A 16,300-nucleotide genomic window follows, 5' to 3' on the forward strand; every position below is an offset into this window, starting at 1 on the left:
ACTCTGTTGCCAAGCTGGAGTGCGGTGGCGCGATCTCGATTCACTGCAACCTCCGCCTCCCAGTTTCAAGCGATTCTCCTGCCTCAGCCTCCCGAGTAGCTGGGACTGCAGGCGCGCGCCACCACACCCAGCTAATTTTTGTATTTTTGTTTTAGATGGAGTTTCGCTGTTGTTACCCAGGCTGGAGTGCAATGGCATGATCTCGGCTCACCGCAACCTCCGCCTCCTGGGTTCAAGCAATTCTCCTGCCTCAGCCTCCCGAGTAGCTGGGACTACAGGCACGCGCCACCATGCCCAGCTAATTTTTTTTTTTTTTTTTTTAAGTTGAGGCGGGGTTTCACCACGTTGGTCAGAATAGTCTCTATCTACTGACCTGGTAGTCCGCCTGCCTCAGCCTCCCAAAGTGCTCTGATTACAGGAGTGAGCCACTGCTCCTGGCCTCCAGAGCTGCTTCCTAAAGCAGGTTCCTTTCTCTCTTTACCTCCTGTTTTTCTCGACTGTAAAATGAGGAAGTTGAAATAAAATCGAGTGGCAAACCCAAATGCTTTTGGCGGCACCACAGGAATGACTAAGGGAGTTTGGAGTGAAAGAATATGGAGTGATGGGGCTTTTGGCAAGCTGGAGGGTGCAAGCTGATGTTTTTTTAAAAACCTTGAGCTAGCCAGGTGTGACTCAGACCTGTAATCCCAGCACTTCGGGCGGCCGAGGCAGTAGGATCACCTGAGCTTGGGGGTTCAAGACCAGCCTGGGCAACATGGCGAAACCCTGTCTCTACTAAAAATACACAAAAATTAGCTGGGCATCATGGTGCACGTCTCTAATCCCAGCTACTCAGGAGGCTGAGACAGGGGCAGAGGCTGGGGGCAGAGGTTGCAGTGAGGTAAGATCGTGCCACTGCACTCCAGCCTGGGCAACGAGAGCGAGACTTTGTCTTTAAAACAAAACAAAACAAAACTTGAGCTTTAAGATGCTCCACGATTCTGGCTCCAAAGTTCCTAGCTTGGTATAGAATAGATCAAAGAATCTTGAGTACAGTTTTGCCGCTAGTGGCTTACAGGTCCCTGCCCTCTGTTCACAGCTATGCTATAAACCTCCTTTCTCTTACTGTAAACTGGACAGCAGAAATTCCTGCACCTCTGACCTGAGTGGACTGGCAGGATGCTGGCCTGTTGACAAGTGTTAGTTGACCCTTGAACACAAAGCAGCCAAACTTCCATTTTTACATTTTCCACAGGAGTATCACATGAGAGTGTTAACAGTGAGACGTTAGGCCAGGTGTGGTGGCTCACGCCTGTAGTCCCAGCACTTTGGGAGGCTGAGGCAGGCGGATCATTTGAGATCAGGAGTTTGAGACCAGCCTGGCCAACATGGTGAAAACTATCTCTACTAAAAATACAAAATTAGCCGGGCATGGTGGGGGGCACCTGTAATCCCAGCTACTCAGGAGGTTGAAGTGGGAGAATCGCTTGAATTCGGGAGGCAGAAGTTGCAGTCAGCTGAGATCATGCCACTGCACTCTAGCCTGGGCAACAGAACAAGACTCCATTTCAAAAAAGACAAAAACAAAACATAAATGAGACTTTACGGAAGGGTTGAGGGACTTAAGGTGATTGTAAATAGATGAAAAATACTTGAACCCAGGGGGCAGAGGTTGCAGTGAGTCAAGATTGCACCACTGCACTCCAGTCTGGGCTACAGAGCAAGACTCCATCTCAAACAAAACAAAACATACTTTTATGAAGTGTCAGTCCTTTCTTTTCCACATCCAATTTTTACACCTGATGTTCAAACCTGAAGACATCATCGCCTCCCTAAAAGACTACTTTCTCAGAGGGTGAGAACCACTACTCCTTTTCAGAGACATCCATCCATTCCCACAGAGCTTGATCACATTGGAGGGCCAAGGGACACAATGACACCCTTTCTCTTCAAATTACTCCCGTGTCATCACAGAAGTGGGCTTCAGCACATTAATCATGGGTGGGCTTTGGCAGTCCAACCCCCCACCCTTTTCTAGACCTCCCGCTAGCGTGAAGTATGAGATGAGGACTTATTTCAGCTGTCTGACAGTTAATTAAGACACACTTGCACATGTGCACGAGCAAACACACACCACAGAGACATCCATTAGTTTCAGACAGTGTGGTTGACATTCTTACTGGGAGAAGATGTCCCTAAAGGCGACATAGCTTGCACTGGAGCAGTTCCTTGCATGATTACACAGCACAGCATCAGACTCCCCTCATCCCCAGTTGTGTGCAGACCTTGAACCTACCTCAACTTTGTTTTAAGTGGGACTTTACAGAGCCCATCTACCTGCGACAGAAGCCTTGACATTCTGCTTGCCCCAACCTGATTGATTGTAAAGTGGGAAAGCAGTTTTATGATCCTGCAGCCAGTCATGGAAGGAGGAGAAGGCTGGTTGTCTTTCCCAGTCACACATGTGGGATACTCACCGGGATCCTAGGAGAGCCTGGTGCTGGGGCACACAGGCTGGGAGGGGGGCAGGGTCCAGGCCAGAAGATGGCGCTCTCCACTAAGATCTGTAAGTTTGAGGTTCACTTTCTCAGGCAGAAGTCCATTTATTTGGGAAATGTTATTTGCCTTGCTCCAGTAAATCAGGACAGGCGTGGAAATCATCCTCAGTGCCTTCTCCACTACTCCCAACTCATCTAAGAGTTATCATCATTGGTGGTAGTGATTGGCTTTTTTTTGAGACGGAGTCTTGCTCTGTCACCCAGGCTGGAGTGCAGTGACACAATCTCAGCTCACTGCAGCCTCCACCTCCCAGGTTCAATTCTCCTGCCTCAACCTCCCGAGTAGCTGGGACCACAGGTGCCCACCACCACGCCTGGCTAATTTTTGTATTTTTAGTAGAGATGGGGTTTCACCGTGTTGGCCAGACTGGTCTCAAACTCCTGACCTCCTGATCCGCCCACTTCAGCCTCCCAAAGTGCTGGGATTACAGAAGTGAGCCACTGCACCTGGCAGTGATTATCTTTTTAACAGATGTCCCTCGAGCTGAGTACACAGGGTGGGCTTGCCAGAGCAGAACGCTACTAGTGGGGAGGCCATTGAACGGCAGCCCAGCTGTAAACCAGATGTATAATGCTGACGTTGAGGCCAGAGTTCTTTCTAGAGGGAAGAGTAGAGGAAGAGGAGGATCTGGCACCTGAATGAAGCCCTCTGCCCATCCTCCCTTGGTTGGCTGTGTACATTCTAGTTCGTTGTTTGACTTTCTCTTTGGATGGAAGTCTCTGTGGGAACAATCTGGCTCTCTCATCCTGTGTCCCCAGGAGGACTTCCTAAAGTGCGGGCTAGCACTCAGTAAAGAGGAGTCCAACTCCTGTGAATTCCTGTCCTAGGTGGACCTGTCCAAAACACCAAATAGGCCAGGCATGTGGCTCATGACTGTAACCCCAACACTTTGGGAGTCTCATGTGGGAAGATAGCTTGAGGTAAGGAGTTCAAGACTGTCCTGGGCAACATAATGAGACCATCCCCAACTCAAAAAAAATTAGCAGAGCATAGTGGTGTGCACTTATAATCCCAGCTACTTGGGAGGGTAAGGCAGGAGGATCACTTGAGCCCCGGAGTTAGAGGCTGCCATGGGCTATGATTGCACTGATACACCCCAGCCTGGGCAACAGAGTTGAGACCCTGACTCTTAGGAAAAAAAAACATTAAAGAAGAAGGAGCACCAAATATACCCCGTTCCTCCGAGGCAGGCCATTTCTATCTAAAGCAAGTGACTGCTGAGAGCGGCTCTCCAGGCCTGCCTTCCGACCGCAGTCCTGGGCTCTCAGCTCAGCTGCAATGCTTTGCGAACCTGACCCAGTTTCACCGAGCACTGAGTACAGCTCACACTGTGGCACCGGGCCTGGCAGTTGCCTTAGGCCTTGGAGCCTCTCTGACCGGACTTCCCTCCCACCACTCTTCAGTGGGTGCTCCTTCTTCTCCAGCACCTTCTGATGAGATAGCCTCAGAGCACAGCATGCCGGGAGCTCCCCAAATCCCCATGCCAAGCACCTTTCCTCACTCACATGCAGCTTCCCTTCTGCATAGTTTAGTCTGCCCCTCCTAGCCACTTCTCTCCAGGCTAAGGATTCACATGTTCAGTTTCTTGAACTCCTAGAAACAAAGGCATCTGGTAACTCCAGGAAGGTGGTCACAGCACAGACCTGGTGCACTGTGTAGGCCCAGAGCAACCTGACCTGGAGGCTGAGGCTCATCTTTATGGAAAGTCCTGAGAGAGGATTGAGTCATATGGCCTCCATTTTCCCTGCCTGCCCCAATCCTCCACAATTCCAAGTGAATCATAGAACATTATCTTTCTGCCTCTCAAAGCAATCCTAGCCTAGGGGTTGGCAAACTTATTTTTTTCTATTTTTAAAAAATATTTTTATTTTTATTTTTATTTTTTTTCAGAAACAGAATCTCACTGTGTTGCCCAGGCTGGTCTCAGACTCCTAGGCTCAAATAATCCTCCTGCCTCGGCCTCCCAAAATGCTGGGATTACAGGCATGAGTGACCACACCCAGCCATCCGATTTACCTGGCCATCAGACTTTTTCTAAAAGGCCAGATAGCAAATATTTTGGATTTTTCGAACAATAGATACTCTGTTGCAGTTACTCAACCCTGCTGTTGTAATGTGAAAACAGCCATAGACAGTTACATAAACAGACAAATGGTCATGGCTATATTCCAATAAAGCTTCCTCTATGGGTGCTGAAATTGAATTTCATATAATTTTTTGTTTTGTTTTAAAACCAAAGTTGATTCTCGCCAACTTACTGTACTGTTTCTTTTAAGAACAGCTCATAGATCAAAACAGTCTGTTTAAATCTTCCTATCCATATCGAACATGATGATGCTGAGGTAAGAGGGGCCCTTCCTCTAAATGAAAATATGGCAGTTATTTATTTATTTATTTAGAGATGGAGTTTTGCTCTTGTTGCCTAGGCTGGAGGGCAATGGCATGATCTTGGCTCACCACAACCTCCGCCTCCCGGGTTCAAGCGATTACCCTGCCTCAGCCTCTCAAGTAGCTGGAATTGCAGGCATGCACCACCACGCCCAGCTAATTTTTGTATTTTTAGTGGATATGTGGTTTCTCCATGTTGGTCAGGGTGGTCTTGAACTCCTGATCTCAGGCGATCCACCCACCTTGGCCTCCCAAAGTGCTGGGATTATAGGTGTCAGCCACGGCACCCAGTGAAAATACAATACTTTCCCTATGTACTTCTGGAGGACCCAGAGATGTGGAAAGCATGTATATGTAAGAATTACATTAGCCCAAAACCCCAGCACTTTGGAAGGCCAAGGCGGGCGGATGACAAGGTCAAGAGATGGAGACCATCCTGGCCAACATGGTGAAACCCCATCTCAACTTAAAAAAAAAATACAAAAATTAGCTGGGCATGGTGGCAAGTGCCTGTAGTCCCAGCTACTCTGGAGGCTGAGGCAGGAAAATCGCTGGAACCCAGAGGGTGGAAGTTGCAGTGAGCCGAGATCGTACCATTGCACTCCAGCCTGGGTGACAGAGCAAGACTCCATCTCAAAAAAAAAATTATATTAAACAATCTTTATTTGAAAAATAGTACCATACATTCCTAATACTATCTAACTTCAGTAAGAGCAATTTCGGCAACAACTAGTGACCAGTAGCTAAACTTATAGATATCAGTCAGAAGTGCTTTAAAGGGAGGAGCACTGACTGATGTTCTGCTGAGTCTCTGGGCATTCAGGACCCAGGGAAAACAAAATCAAAGCGGCAGCGGTGAGAGCTGAGAGCTGAACCGCCCCATTAGAAAGGCAGCGCCCGGGCCTCCAGCGATGAGCAGAGTGACTCGGCCTCTATCTCCCCGTCCCTCGGGAGCACGGTGAGCTCCTCCCCAGGACCCACTTCTCGGCTTCCCTTCACTGGACTCCCACCAGGCCCCCACCGGACCATGGTGGTGACCTCTCTGGCCGTGCCAGGGACTGGGTACAGAGAGGGGAGGGGCAGCCAACGGGCATGAGGCAGGCAGGCAGCCTGTGGCCTCTGGGCACATCCTGCTCTGGCCAAGACACCTCCTCAGGGCCCAACCCCAGCCCTGCTATGGCCCTCCATATAGTTTTTTTTTTTGAGATGGAGTTTCACTGAGTCACCTAGGCTGGAATGCAGTGGTATGATCTCAGCTCACTGCAACCTCCACTTCCCAGGTTCAAGCGATTCTCCTGCTTCAGTCTCCCAAGTAGCTGGGATTCCGGGTGCCCACCACCATGCCCGGCTAATTTTTGTATTTTTAGTAGAGATGGGATTTCACCATGTTGGCCAGGCTGGTCTTGAACTCCTGACCTCAGGTGATCTGCCTGCCTCGGCCTCCCAAAGTGCTGGGATTACATGCATGAGCCAGTGCACCCAGCCTTCTTTATAGTTTGTATGTGTCACAAAATACTGTTGTTTTGGTTCTTTTATTTTTAGGAGACAGGGTCTTACTCTGTCACCCAGGCTCCCTGCAGCCTTAAACTCCTGGGTTCATGCAATCCTCCCTACTTGGCCTCCCAAGAAGCTGGAATTATAGGTGTGCACCATGCACACCTATTCATTTTTTATTCTCTATTTTGTAGAGCTTGGGGTGGGGGGTCTCACTATGTTGCCCAGGCTGGACTCAAACTCCTGGGCTCATAGTATCATGCCTCAGAGTGCAAAATGCTAGGATTCCAGGTGTGAGCCTCTGCACCCAGCTGACTTTTTTTTTTTCTGGAGCACTAAAAAAAAAAAAAAAAAAGTAAAAGCTATTGTTGACTTGAAGGCTATCCAAAAAAAGGAGGCAGGCTGTAGTTTGCTGACCCCTGTTTGAGGCCTACAAATCAGACAGATTATAAGATCAAATCCTCTCTTTTCTTCCTTTTTTTGAGACTGAGTTTTGCTCATTACCCAGGCTGGAATGCAATGGCACAATCTTGGCTCATCACAACCTCTGCCTCCCACGTTCAAGTGATTCACCTGCCTCAGCCTCCTGAGCAGCTGGGATTACAGGCATGCACCACCACACCCAGATAATTTTGTATTTTTATTAGAAATGGGGTTTCTCCATGTTGGCCAGGCTAGTCTTGAACTCCTGACCTCAGGTGATCTGCTCACCTCGGCCTCCCAAAGTGCTGGGATTACAGGCGTGAGCCACCGCGCCCGGCCATAAGATCGAATCCTGTCTTAACAACTCACAGTGTGACTTAGGGAAGAGAGCGCTGCTGCTTCTGGGTCTGTTTGCTCAGCTGTACAGTGGAGACATTATCACCTGGATGAGACTGATTAAAAACAGTACATCTCAGAGCGGGGCTTCCTTTTATAGTCAAGGTCTAGGCTGAAGTGAGCAGTCCATAAAGACAGAGGCAGCTTTTTCTCAGCTCTGTGAGAGCCATATGGTGTCTCCAAGGTGACTCCTTCCCGGGCTTAAAATACAGGCTTCTGTATAAAGTAATAGAAAGTCAAAAGGCCAAGTAAGGACATATTCCCGCAGGGGCTTTTTGGCTTTGGAAAACCCTGCCCTCAAAGGGCTCAAGGAAGCCAGTTTCAAGTCAGAAGTGGCAGCTCATGACTTCCCATTAGGGGAAAACTTCAGGGCCCAAAAGCTGATGCCCGCAGAGCAGCCCAGGGAACAGGCTCCCTTTGTTAAGAGATTGGGTCCCAGGGCTAATGGAGGCTGCTTTGCTGACCATTGGCCTCAGATAAAGAATGGTAACCAAGCCCTGTAAGCGACGGTTTTCTGGCTGGGGGTGGGCAGGGTGTCCCACAGCAAGTCCCCATTTTGATCCACAGGTGGCTACAGTTGTAACCTGGGCTGGAAGGGACCTTTGTGACTGCTGCAGCATTTTTGTTTGTTTGTTTCAGAAGGGGATTGTTAGCCAGGAAAGGTTCTCCTGGGAATCCTATCAGTCCTTGTCACAGAACACACATAGCCGCCAGCCACCGAAGGGCATGGAGATGCAAAGCAGTACGGACGCGGTGATTCTTCCTTTTAAAGTGTAGCTATTTATGAGAGGAAAAATCCTGGAACAAGTCAAAACAACAGTGGTCACCACCTGAAGGTGGGGAAATTAGGATGTTTTTCTTCTCCAAGAACAAACATGTTATGATGTTACTTAGAAAACTCTAGAGTGAGGGCTGGGTGCAGTGGCTTAAGTCTGTAATCCCAGCACTTTGGGACGCCAAGGCCGGTGGATCACCTGAAGTCAGGAGTTCGAGACCAGTCTGGCCAATGTGGTGAAACCCTGTCTCTACTAAAAATACAAAAATTAGCTGGGCATGGTGGGCACCTGTAGTCCCAGCTACTTGGGAAGCTGAGGCAGAACTGCTTGAACGCAGGAGGCAGAGGGTACAATGAGCTTGAGATGGCACCATTGCACTCCAGCTCGGGCGACAAGAGTGAGACTTCGTCTCAAAAAAAAAGAAAAGAAAAGAAAAATCTAGAGTGAGCGAGCAGATAGCAGAGTGGGAGGAGAAGCAGTGTCTATTGCTCCTCCAGAATGGAGCACAATGAACTTCAGGTCACCTAAGAACAACTGGGGCCACCTGGCTGAGTAGCTGGGCACCTACCAAGCCCCTAGAGCTTTAGGGCTTGACTTCAACTCAGAATTCTGGATTTGGGAAAGTTCACTGTTTATGTTGTTCATGTAAGTTATCCTGTGATGATTTCCCTTGTGTTTGTATGTGTGTGTGTGAGATGGAGTCTTGCTCTGCCGCCCAGCCTGGAGTAAGGGCATGATCTTGGCTCACCGCAGTCTCTGCCTCCTGGATTCAAGTGATCCTCCTGCCTCAGCCTCCCAAGTAGCTGGGATTACAGGCATGAACCACCATGCCCAGCTAATTTTTATATTTTTAGTAGAGATGGGGTTTCACCATGTTGGCCAGGCTCGTCTTGAATTCCTAACCTCAGGTGATCCATCCGCCTGAGCCTCCCAAAGTGCTGGGATTACAGGCATAAGCCACAGCACCTGGCTTGGTGTTTTTTTGTTTTGTTGAGTTTCGCTCTTGTTGCCCAGGCTGCAGTGCAATGGCATGATCTCAGCTCACTACAACCTCTGCCTCCTGGATTCAAGTGATTCTTCTGCCTCAGCCTCCTGAGTAGCTGGGATTACAGACATGTGCCACCACACCAGGCTAATTTTGTATTTTTAGTAGAGATGGGGTTTCTCCATGTTGATGAGGCTGGTCTCAAACTCCTGACCTTAGGTTATCTGCCTGCCTCAGCCTCCCAAATTGCTGGGATTACAGGCTTGAGCCACTGTCCCTGGCCTTTATTTTATTTAGCTTTCCATTATTAGGCACTGGGGTAAGGGTACTCAAAAGATGGTTGTGTCTCCCTCCTTGGGCTGGAATTTGAAAAATACAATAGCCTGGCCCTGAGGGCTGGGTTTGGTGGCAGTAGCAGGAACCGCACAGGGAGAACTCCAAAGCAAGGGAGATAAATCTGAGAGAGAAAAGTCAGGGTTATTTATGTAATTAAACTTTGCCTCCTTGAAGACCCTCCTTTGAAGGGTAGTACCATTTTATTTATTTTAGAGGGCTGTTTTATTAAGAGAAACTGTCTTTCTGTCACTTCACATGGCAGTCAATGTCCTCTTGGGATCACCAGGCCTCTCGAAAAGCAGGGAGGCCTTCAGGGAAGCTCCCCGATCCCAGCCCAGGAGTCTCACAGGCACCGCCTGTCTCTCTACAACATGACTCATCTCTAAGAGCAAAAGCATCGGCTCCATTCCAGAAGGTCCTGGACCTTGGAGTATGGACCATGTGCACTGCTTACTGGGCAGATACACCTCTCACCTCCTCAGACAAGGCCTGGGGTTTTGGAGAAATGAGCTCCAGAGGAGACTCCCGTGCAGGCCTAATACCCTCTATTCAGACATGGACCAACTAAGTTGACTGAACAAGGACCTGGTTCCCAGATGGGGCAGGTCTGAGCCCAGCCTGAATTCAACTCATGCCCCCAAAGTGAAGACATCACTCTGTGGGAACCTGTGTGTGCACCTGGTGGGGGTGGGAACTAAGGAAAGACTGTTCCTCTGCTCAGCTGCAAAGGAAAAGGGGACAGCATCTTCCAAAGAGGTTTCTCTGGCCAGTGCCACGATCCCTCAGGCCAAGATGAAGGGTGCATCCAAAGGGACCGGACATGTCCAGTCCTTACTGAGAAAAAGGGCCTTGGGACTCCTGGGCACCAGGCAAGATGGCAGCAGCAGAAATCCCAGTGAGAGACCCTCATGGGATGAGAAACACTGGTCAGCGCCTGCCCCCACCAAGAGAGGTTTCCCAGGAAGACAAAAGACATGTTTATTGCACCCATACCAAACTGCAGACACAAATCTTTGAAAGGTAGTACCATTTTATTTAGTGTTATAGGAAATTTTGGGTTACTTCTTAAAAACAAGAACAAGGAAATTCAGAAGTCCCAAAGAAAGAAAGCAGAAAATAATAATTCTAGAATCCAAAACGCTGAGCAATCCTTCATTTAGAGGAAGAGGGCGTCAGTTAAGCAGCTCACACAGTAGATACAGAGAAACCACGGAGTTGAGTTTGGTGTGGATACTAGAAATTAAGTTCTCCACCTAAGGCAATTAATTTTTTAGCCGTGAGGGATAATGAGTAGTTCTAGAAAAAGAAAAAAGTTGACTGGGAGAAGGGACCCAGAGAGGGAGGATGGCATGTCATTTAACATCAAATTGCCTCTCTCTACAGTATGTGGCTGAGCATCATGGCCAATCCTCCCTCTCTGCCCCGTTGAACTCCCACTGTTAGCAAAACTGAGAAGCACACACCTGTATCTCCTTATAGGCACATACACACACACCTGTATCTCCTTCATACAGGCACGTGCACACACACCTGTATCTCCTTCATACAGGCACGTGCACACACAGCTGTATCTCCTTCATATAGGCACGTGCACACCTGTATCTCCTTCAGGTAGGCACAGGCACGTGCACACACACCTGTATCTCCTTCATACGGGATTGCGCATAGCCTTCACCAATCAGGGCCCACAGCTGTCACTATGGCAAAGGGCAGACTTGCTCCACATCCACTCTGCCTTCTTGACGAGGTGAACACACGGGAATAAGAGGGAGGGCAGGACACCTGCCAAAGCCTGAGAAATGAGATGATCTGAAACAACTGGGCAAAGGCTGGACATTTCAGAAAGCTGATCTCCAACTGCAGGTTATGGGTAATGAATTTGATGCTTCCCTCAAGTCCTGACTGCTCTTTCTGGAGGCAGCCAGGCCAGGCCAAGCCAAGAAATGAGCTGCTCCGGCTTCTCCAGAGCACAGCCGCCTTCCAGGGCCCGCGGGCATCTGTAGCAGTTGGAAGGAGGTCCCAGCTCTTCTGAGACAAAGCCAATTTGTAGGATTCTCCAGTGCTCCAATTCACTAATATCTGCTAATGGCTCAGAGCAGGCTAAAGCTTCTCCTAGATAATGCCTCCCCACAAACTGACTCCTCAGGGACAGCTGTTAACTGAATGACCTCCAGCTTATCTACTTTGGGAGGTGCAGAAATGCTATAAACGGAATTCTTTCCCAGCAGCAGCAGAAGCCAGGCACCCTTGAGTCAATTGTCCTTCATTGTCCAGAGCTCCCAAGTGGCATTTCAGAGCACAGGAATTCACTCCTCCACCCAGATGTCCCTCTCATGTGGACTGAGTCCCATGCCCCAGGTCCCAGCAGCAGACATGTCTAAACCACCATCCTCACAAACACTGCAGGTCTCTACACCAGCTCTCCACTGGAGGAAGAATCATGCAGAGCACACCTGCCCCCCAGTGCACTTGGGTTATCACAGTAAAAATACATTTATATCAAGTAAAAAACATAACGCGGGACAAACATACACATGTATATTTTCTTTCTTTCTTTCCTTTTTTTTTTTTTTGAGACAGAGTTTCGCTCTGTTGCCCAGGTTCCAGTGCAGGCGTGTGATCTCGGCTCACTGCAACCTCTGCCTCCCTGGCTCAAGCGATTCTTGTGTCTCAGCCTCCTGAGTAGCTGGGATTATAGGCATCCACCACCACGCCCAGCTAATTTTTGTATTTTTAGTAGAGATGGGTTTTTGCCATGTTGGCCAGGCTGGTCTTGAACTCCTGACCTCAAGTGATTCACCCACCTCAGCCCCCCAAAGTGCTGGGATTATGGGCATGAGCTACCGCATCCAGCCATACATGTACATTTTCAGAGTTCAAGTGACTATACAGTTTTCTTTATAAGTATGTAAATAAATTTCATAGCACTACAAAAATACAAGTCATCTGAGAAGTTTACAGTGGTCCCAGTACTGTAGGAGAGAATTAAATAAAATAAAATAGCGGTAGATAATTAAAAGCTGATTAGATAAATCAAGTTACAGTATCATCCTTCAGATTAAAGTGCACTGATAAAACCAATGCCACAGCAAACAAAATCCTGGAATGGGATTCTGCTGCCAATAATCTTGCCTCTTACCCCCAATGTAACAAGGACATACATAAAAAAGATTCTTGATTTAATAACTGCTATCATCTCCACCCCCACCCATGCTATTGGCCTGTGATATTCTTCCCCTAAGAGAGATGTCAAGATTGGATGAGATTCTATCACAGCCAGGAGAAAAAATGAGCAATACCAGAAGCATTCTAATTCCAGTCTTAAGTGAGTAACAACAAAATTACCTGAAAAATCTGAACTAGTGCTTTTAGCTAAGAAGGAAGCAAATATCCGAGTTAAAAAAAAAAGTCTATAAATCTAATTTTAAAAATACAAATCCAAAAATAAGTATCTTCTTGCTCTGCACAATTTTATAACAAGGGGGTAAAATGGTGGTGAGTCTATTCACGAAGGAAACGGAAAAGAAGCAACTATTTGAAGGCTGAGGCATTCCTGTTGTCTACTGACTTTCAACTTTTATTAACCACATTAAGCCCTCCACGACGATTTCCCCAGTACCCCAGAAATAATTTGGGTTTCCTTTTGGGCAGGGACAAAAACTGTTCAAAGGACAGATATACAGATGCAGTTCAATCCCTTTGGGGTCCAATCCATGGTCTCCTGTCCCCTGCACAGTGAAGGGACTTCTTTTTGTTTTTCTTCAGATAGAGTCTCGCTCTGTCACCAGACTGGAGTGCAGTGGCAAGATCTCGGCTCACCGCAACCTCCCCCTTCCCGGTTCAAGCGATTCTCCTGCCTCAGCCTCCCAAGTCGCTGGGACTACAGGCACCCACCACACCCTGCTAATTTTTGTAATTTTAGTAGAGACAGGGTTTCACCATGTTGGCAGGATGGTCTCCATCTCTTGACCTGTGATCTGCCTGCCTCGGCCTCCCAAAGTGCTGGGATTACAGGCATGAGCCACTGTACCCGGCTTCTTTCTTTCTTTCTTTCTTTCTTTTTTTTAAGATGAAGTCTCACTCCTGCCCAGACTAGAATACAATGGCACAATCTTGGCTCACTGCAACCTCCATCTCCTAAGTTCAAGCAATTCTCCTGCCTCAGCCTCCCGAGTAGCTGGGATAACAGGCACATACCACCACACGCAGCTAATTTTTATATTTTGGGTAGAGATGGGGTTTCACCATGTTGGCCAGGCTGGTTTCGAATTCCTGACCTCAAGTGATCCACCCGCCTCAGTCTTGCAAAGTGCTGGGATTACAGACTGGCCTGAAGGGGCTTCTTCATCTTGGGGAGCTGATGGACCCTGCCTTTGCCTCTCACAAGGAGTGTTGCTGAGGAAACCAGGGCACCAAGCAAAGGCACAGGGGAAAGGGCCAAGTAATCCTACTGACGTCATTCCACACCTGCCAGAACTGTGTCAGCGAGTGTGTGGACCACCCAATCCCCTAGCAAGGCTCTGAATAGGCTGGTGTAGCCAGCAGGAACCTGGCTATCATAAGAGGAGGGGCTTTAACCAAGTTCATCAAATTGAATAAAAAGTGAATCTTTTAAGTTCCAGGATTCTACTTTTCCTATCTCCAGTGGAAGGGCCCTGGATCTAAACAGAGCACATTTTAAAGCTAGCAAGTAGTAGAAGCTGATGTTTAGAAAAGGCCGCTTGTTCGAACCCTGAAAGGCACACTCAGAGAGGCTTTCTCTAAATGCCTCTGCTCCCATCGAGAAACCAGATCCAAGTCTGAGAAGCTGGGTAGGTTTACATGGTATCAAAATTTAACATCTGCAGCCAAAAGCCACACCTGAGCTACTCAAAAGCTAAGAAAGTTCGTGTACGTAACACAGCACCAATCGCGTGGTCCTTTTCTCGTTTAAAGCTCTCAGGTAAGCTTTAAGAACTGTAGGATACATATTGAAAAAAATCTCAGTATGAAAGAAAGAAAACCCCAGTGTTAAAATACAGGAATACCTCCTGCGCCATCTGAATCTCAGGCTCAGGATCAGATCTTATGACCATGTCTCTGGTGGGCATAAAATATTCAAAACCTACTTAAAGGCACAGTGGCATTTAAAAATAAAGCCTTGGGAATGTACAGTAAAAGATTCATTGTAATCATTGGCCTGGCTTCCATTGGTAGAATTCACTCTTGCCGGATAACACGCAAGGGAGATGGCAATTTGGAGCCTACCAGCTGGTTACCAGGCAGAGCAAGTCCTTGACCCCGGGAGCAGGTGAAAGTGAACTCTCAGAACCATCTTGGTGGTTGTTTCCTGCTGATTTACATCTTTCCTGCTTTTTTGCCAACCTGGGTTGGGATGCGGAGGATGTTAGGGGTTTCTTCCATGACTCTGACGAGCAGGTTGTCAATGTAGTCCTCCAGCTCGCGGACCTGGAACTCCTTCTTGCTTATTGTTTCCTTCTGTTTGAGGACCAGCTGGATCAGCTCATCATGGGTCAGCTGTGCGTAGGCAAATGCAGGGTCTGAGGGGCTGTATTTCTTTCGAGAGAAGGAAGAAGTTGGAAAATAGGAGTTAGCAAAGCAGCACAGAAATCTAAAACCTAAAAGAAGTACAAAGGAGGAAAACATGACTAGTGATCTGGGTCTCTTAGGAATCTGTTTTTTTTTCTTTCTTTCTCTTCTTTCTTTCTTCTTTCTTTTTTTAGATACGGAGTCTCACTCTGTCACCCAGGCTGGAGTGCAGTGGCACGATCTTGGCTCACTGCAACCTCCACCTCCTGGGTTCAAGCGATGAATACTCCCTGCGCCATCGGAATCTCTGGCTCAGGATCGGATCTATGACCACACCTCTGGTGGGCATATAATATTTACAACCTAGTTAGATGCACAGTGGCATTTAAAAATAAAGCCTTGGGAATGTACAAGCTTTCTCAGCCTCCTGAATAGCTAGGACTACAGGCAAACGCCAGCATGCCTGGCTACTTTTTGTATTTTTTAGTAGAGACAAGTTTTTACCATGTTGGCCAGGCTGGTCTTGAACTCCTGATCCCAGATAATCCTCCTGCCTCAGCCTCCCAAAGTGCTGGGATTACAAGCGTGAGCCACTGAGCTCAGCCAGGGAATCTGTTTTCAATTCACAGTGAAAACAGGCTGTTGACTGATGAAGTTTTCTGGAAAGGGCCAGATAGCACATATTTGAGCCTCTGTGGGCTACAGATGGCCTTTGTTAACATGGTCTGCCTTGGGTTTTCAGTTTGTTTGTTTTGTTTTATTTTGTTGTATGACCTTTTAAGAACCATACTTGGCGTACAGGCGAGGACTCTGGACTTGACTCTAGGTTTGGGTTTTAAGCAATGTCATAGCGGGAGGACTCGTCCTCCAAATGAGTGCTCACTTCTCTGGGAACACTAGGAGCTCACACAACCAAACACCTGGTCTCAGGGCTGGAGACAAGCCCCAAGCCAGAGGAGGCCCAGGAAGACACAGCCGTGACAGAAGGTACAGGTGGGGAAGGGCTGACACAGCCATGACAGAAGGGACGGGGGACAAGGACTCTCCTTCCAGAGCAGCAGGTTGAGGTCCAGCCCAGACCATGCGCTCGTGCTGAAGCTGCGCTCAGAAGGACTCGGTGAGCAGGTGGCTGCAGTGGACACCCAGGGACCTCACTTCACATCATTTCATACTTGAGAAACATGCGCAGTCAGAGCCAGGCACCACTGTGCCCCGTCCTCACCCGTGGCCATCTAGGCACACTCTTGGGTAGACAGTGGCCTGTCCCAGAGCTGAGTGTTCCAGTCCCGAAGAGAGCACGCACCCTGTGGAGTCACTGTGCTTTATCAGCATTTATGATCTGGGGCCCCTGGAGTCCGGCGGCAAGCCCAAGCAGCTGCACGGTGAGGAGACGCCAGGTAAGGCTTAAATGAAAAGTCACACACTGTGCAAGTCC

General features: G+C 48.3%; 1 protein-coding gene across 2 annotated transcripts in view; it reads right to left on the minus strand.

Moving 5' to 3' along the window:
• Positions 1-10,348: 10,348 nt before the first annotated feature.
• Positions 10,349-16,300, minus strand: part of RAB11FIP1 (RAB11 family interacting protein 1) — a 43,319-nt gene continuing 37,367 nt past the window's right edge. Inside the window, exon 6 of one of the 2 annotated variants that reach the window (XM_002756952.6) lies at positions 10,349-14,892. In XM_002756952.6, coding sequence (XP_002756998.4) covers positions 14,674-14,892 — 219 coding nt within the window. In that variant the 3' untranslated portion in view covers positions 10,349-14,673. The remainder of the gene's footprint in view (positions 14,893-16,300) is intronic. The other variant, XM_008979321.5, reaches the window with a different exon arrangement.

This window comes from Callithrix jacchus, chromosome 13 (assembly GCF_049354715.1).
Source record: "Callithrix jacchus isolate 240 chromosome 13, calJac240_pri, whole genome shotgun sequence".
Lineage (NCBI taxonomy): Eukaryota > Metazoa > Chordata > Mammalia > Primates > Cebidae > Callithrix > Callithrix jacchus.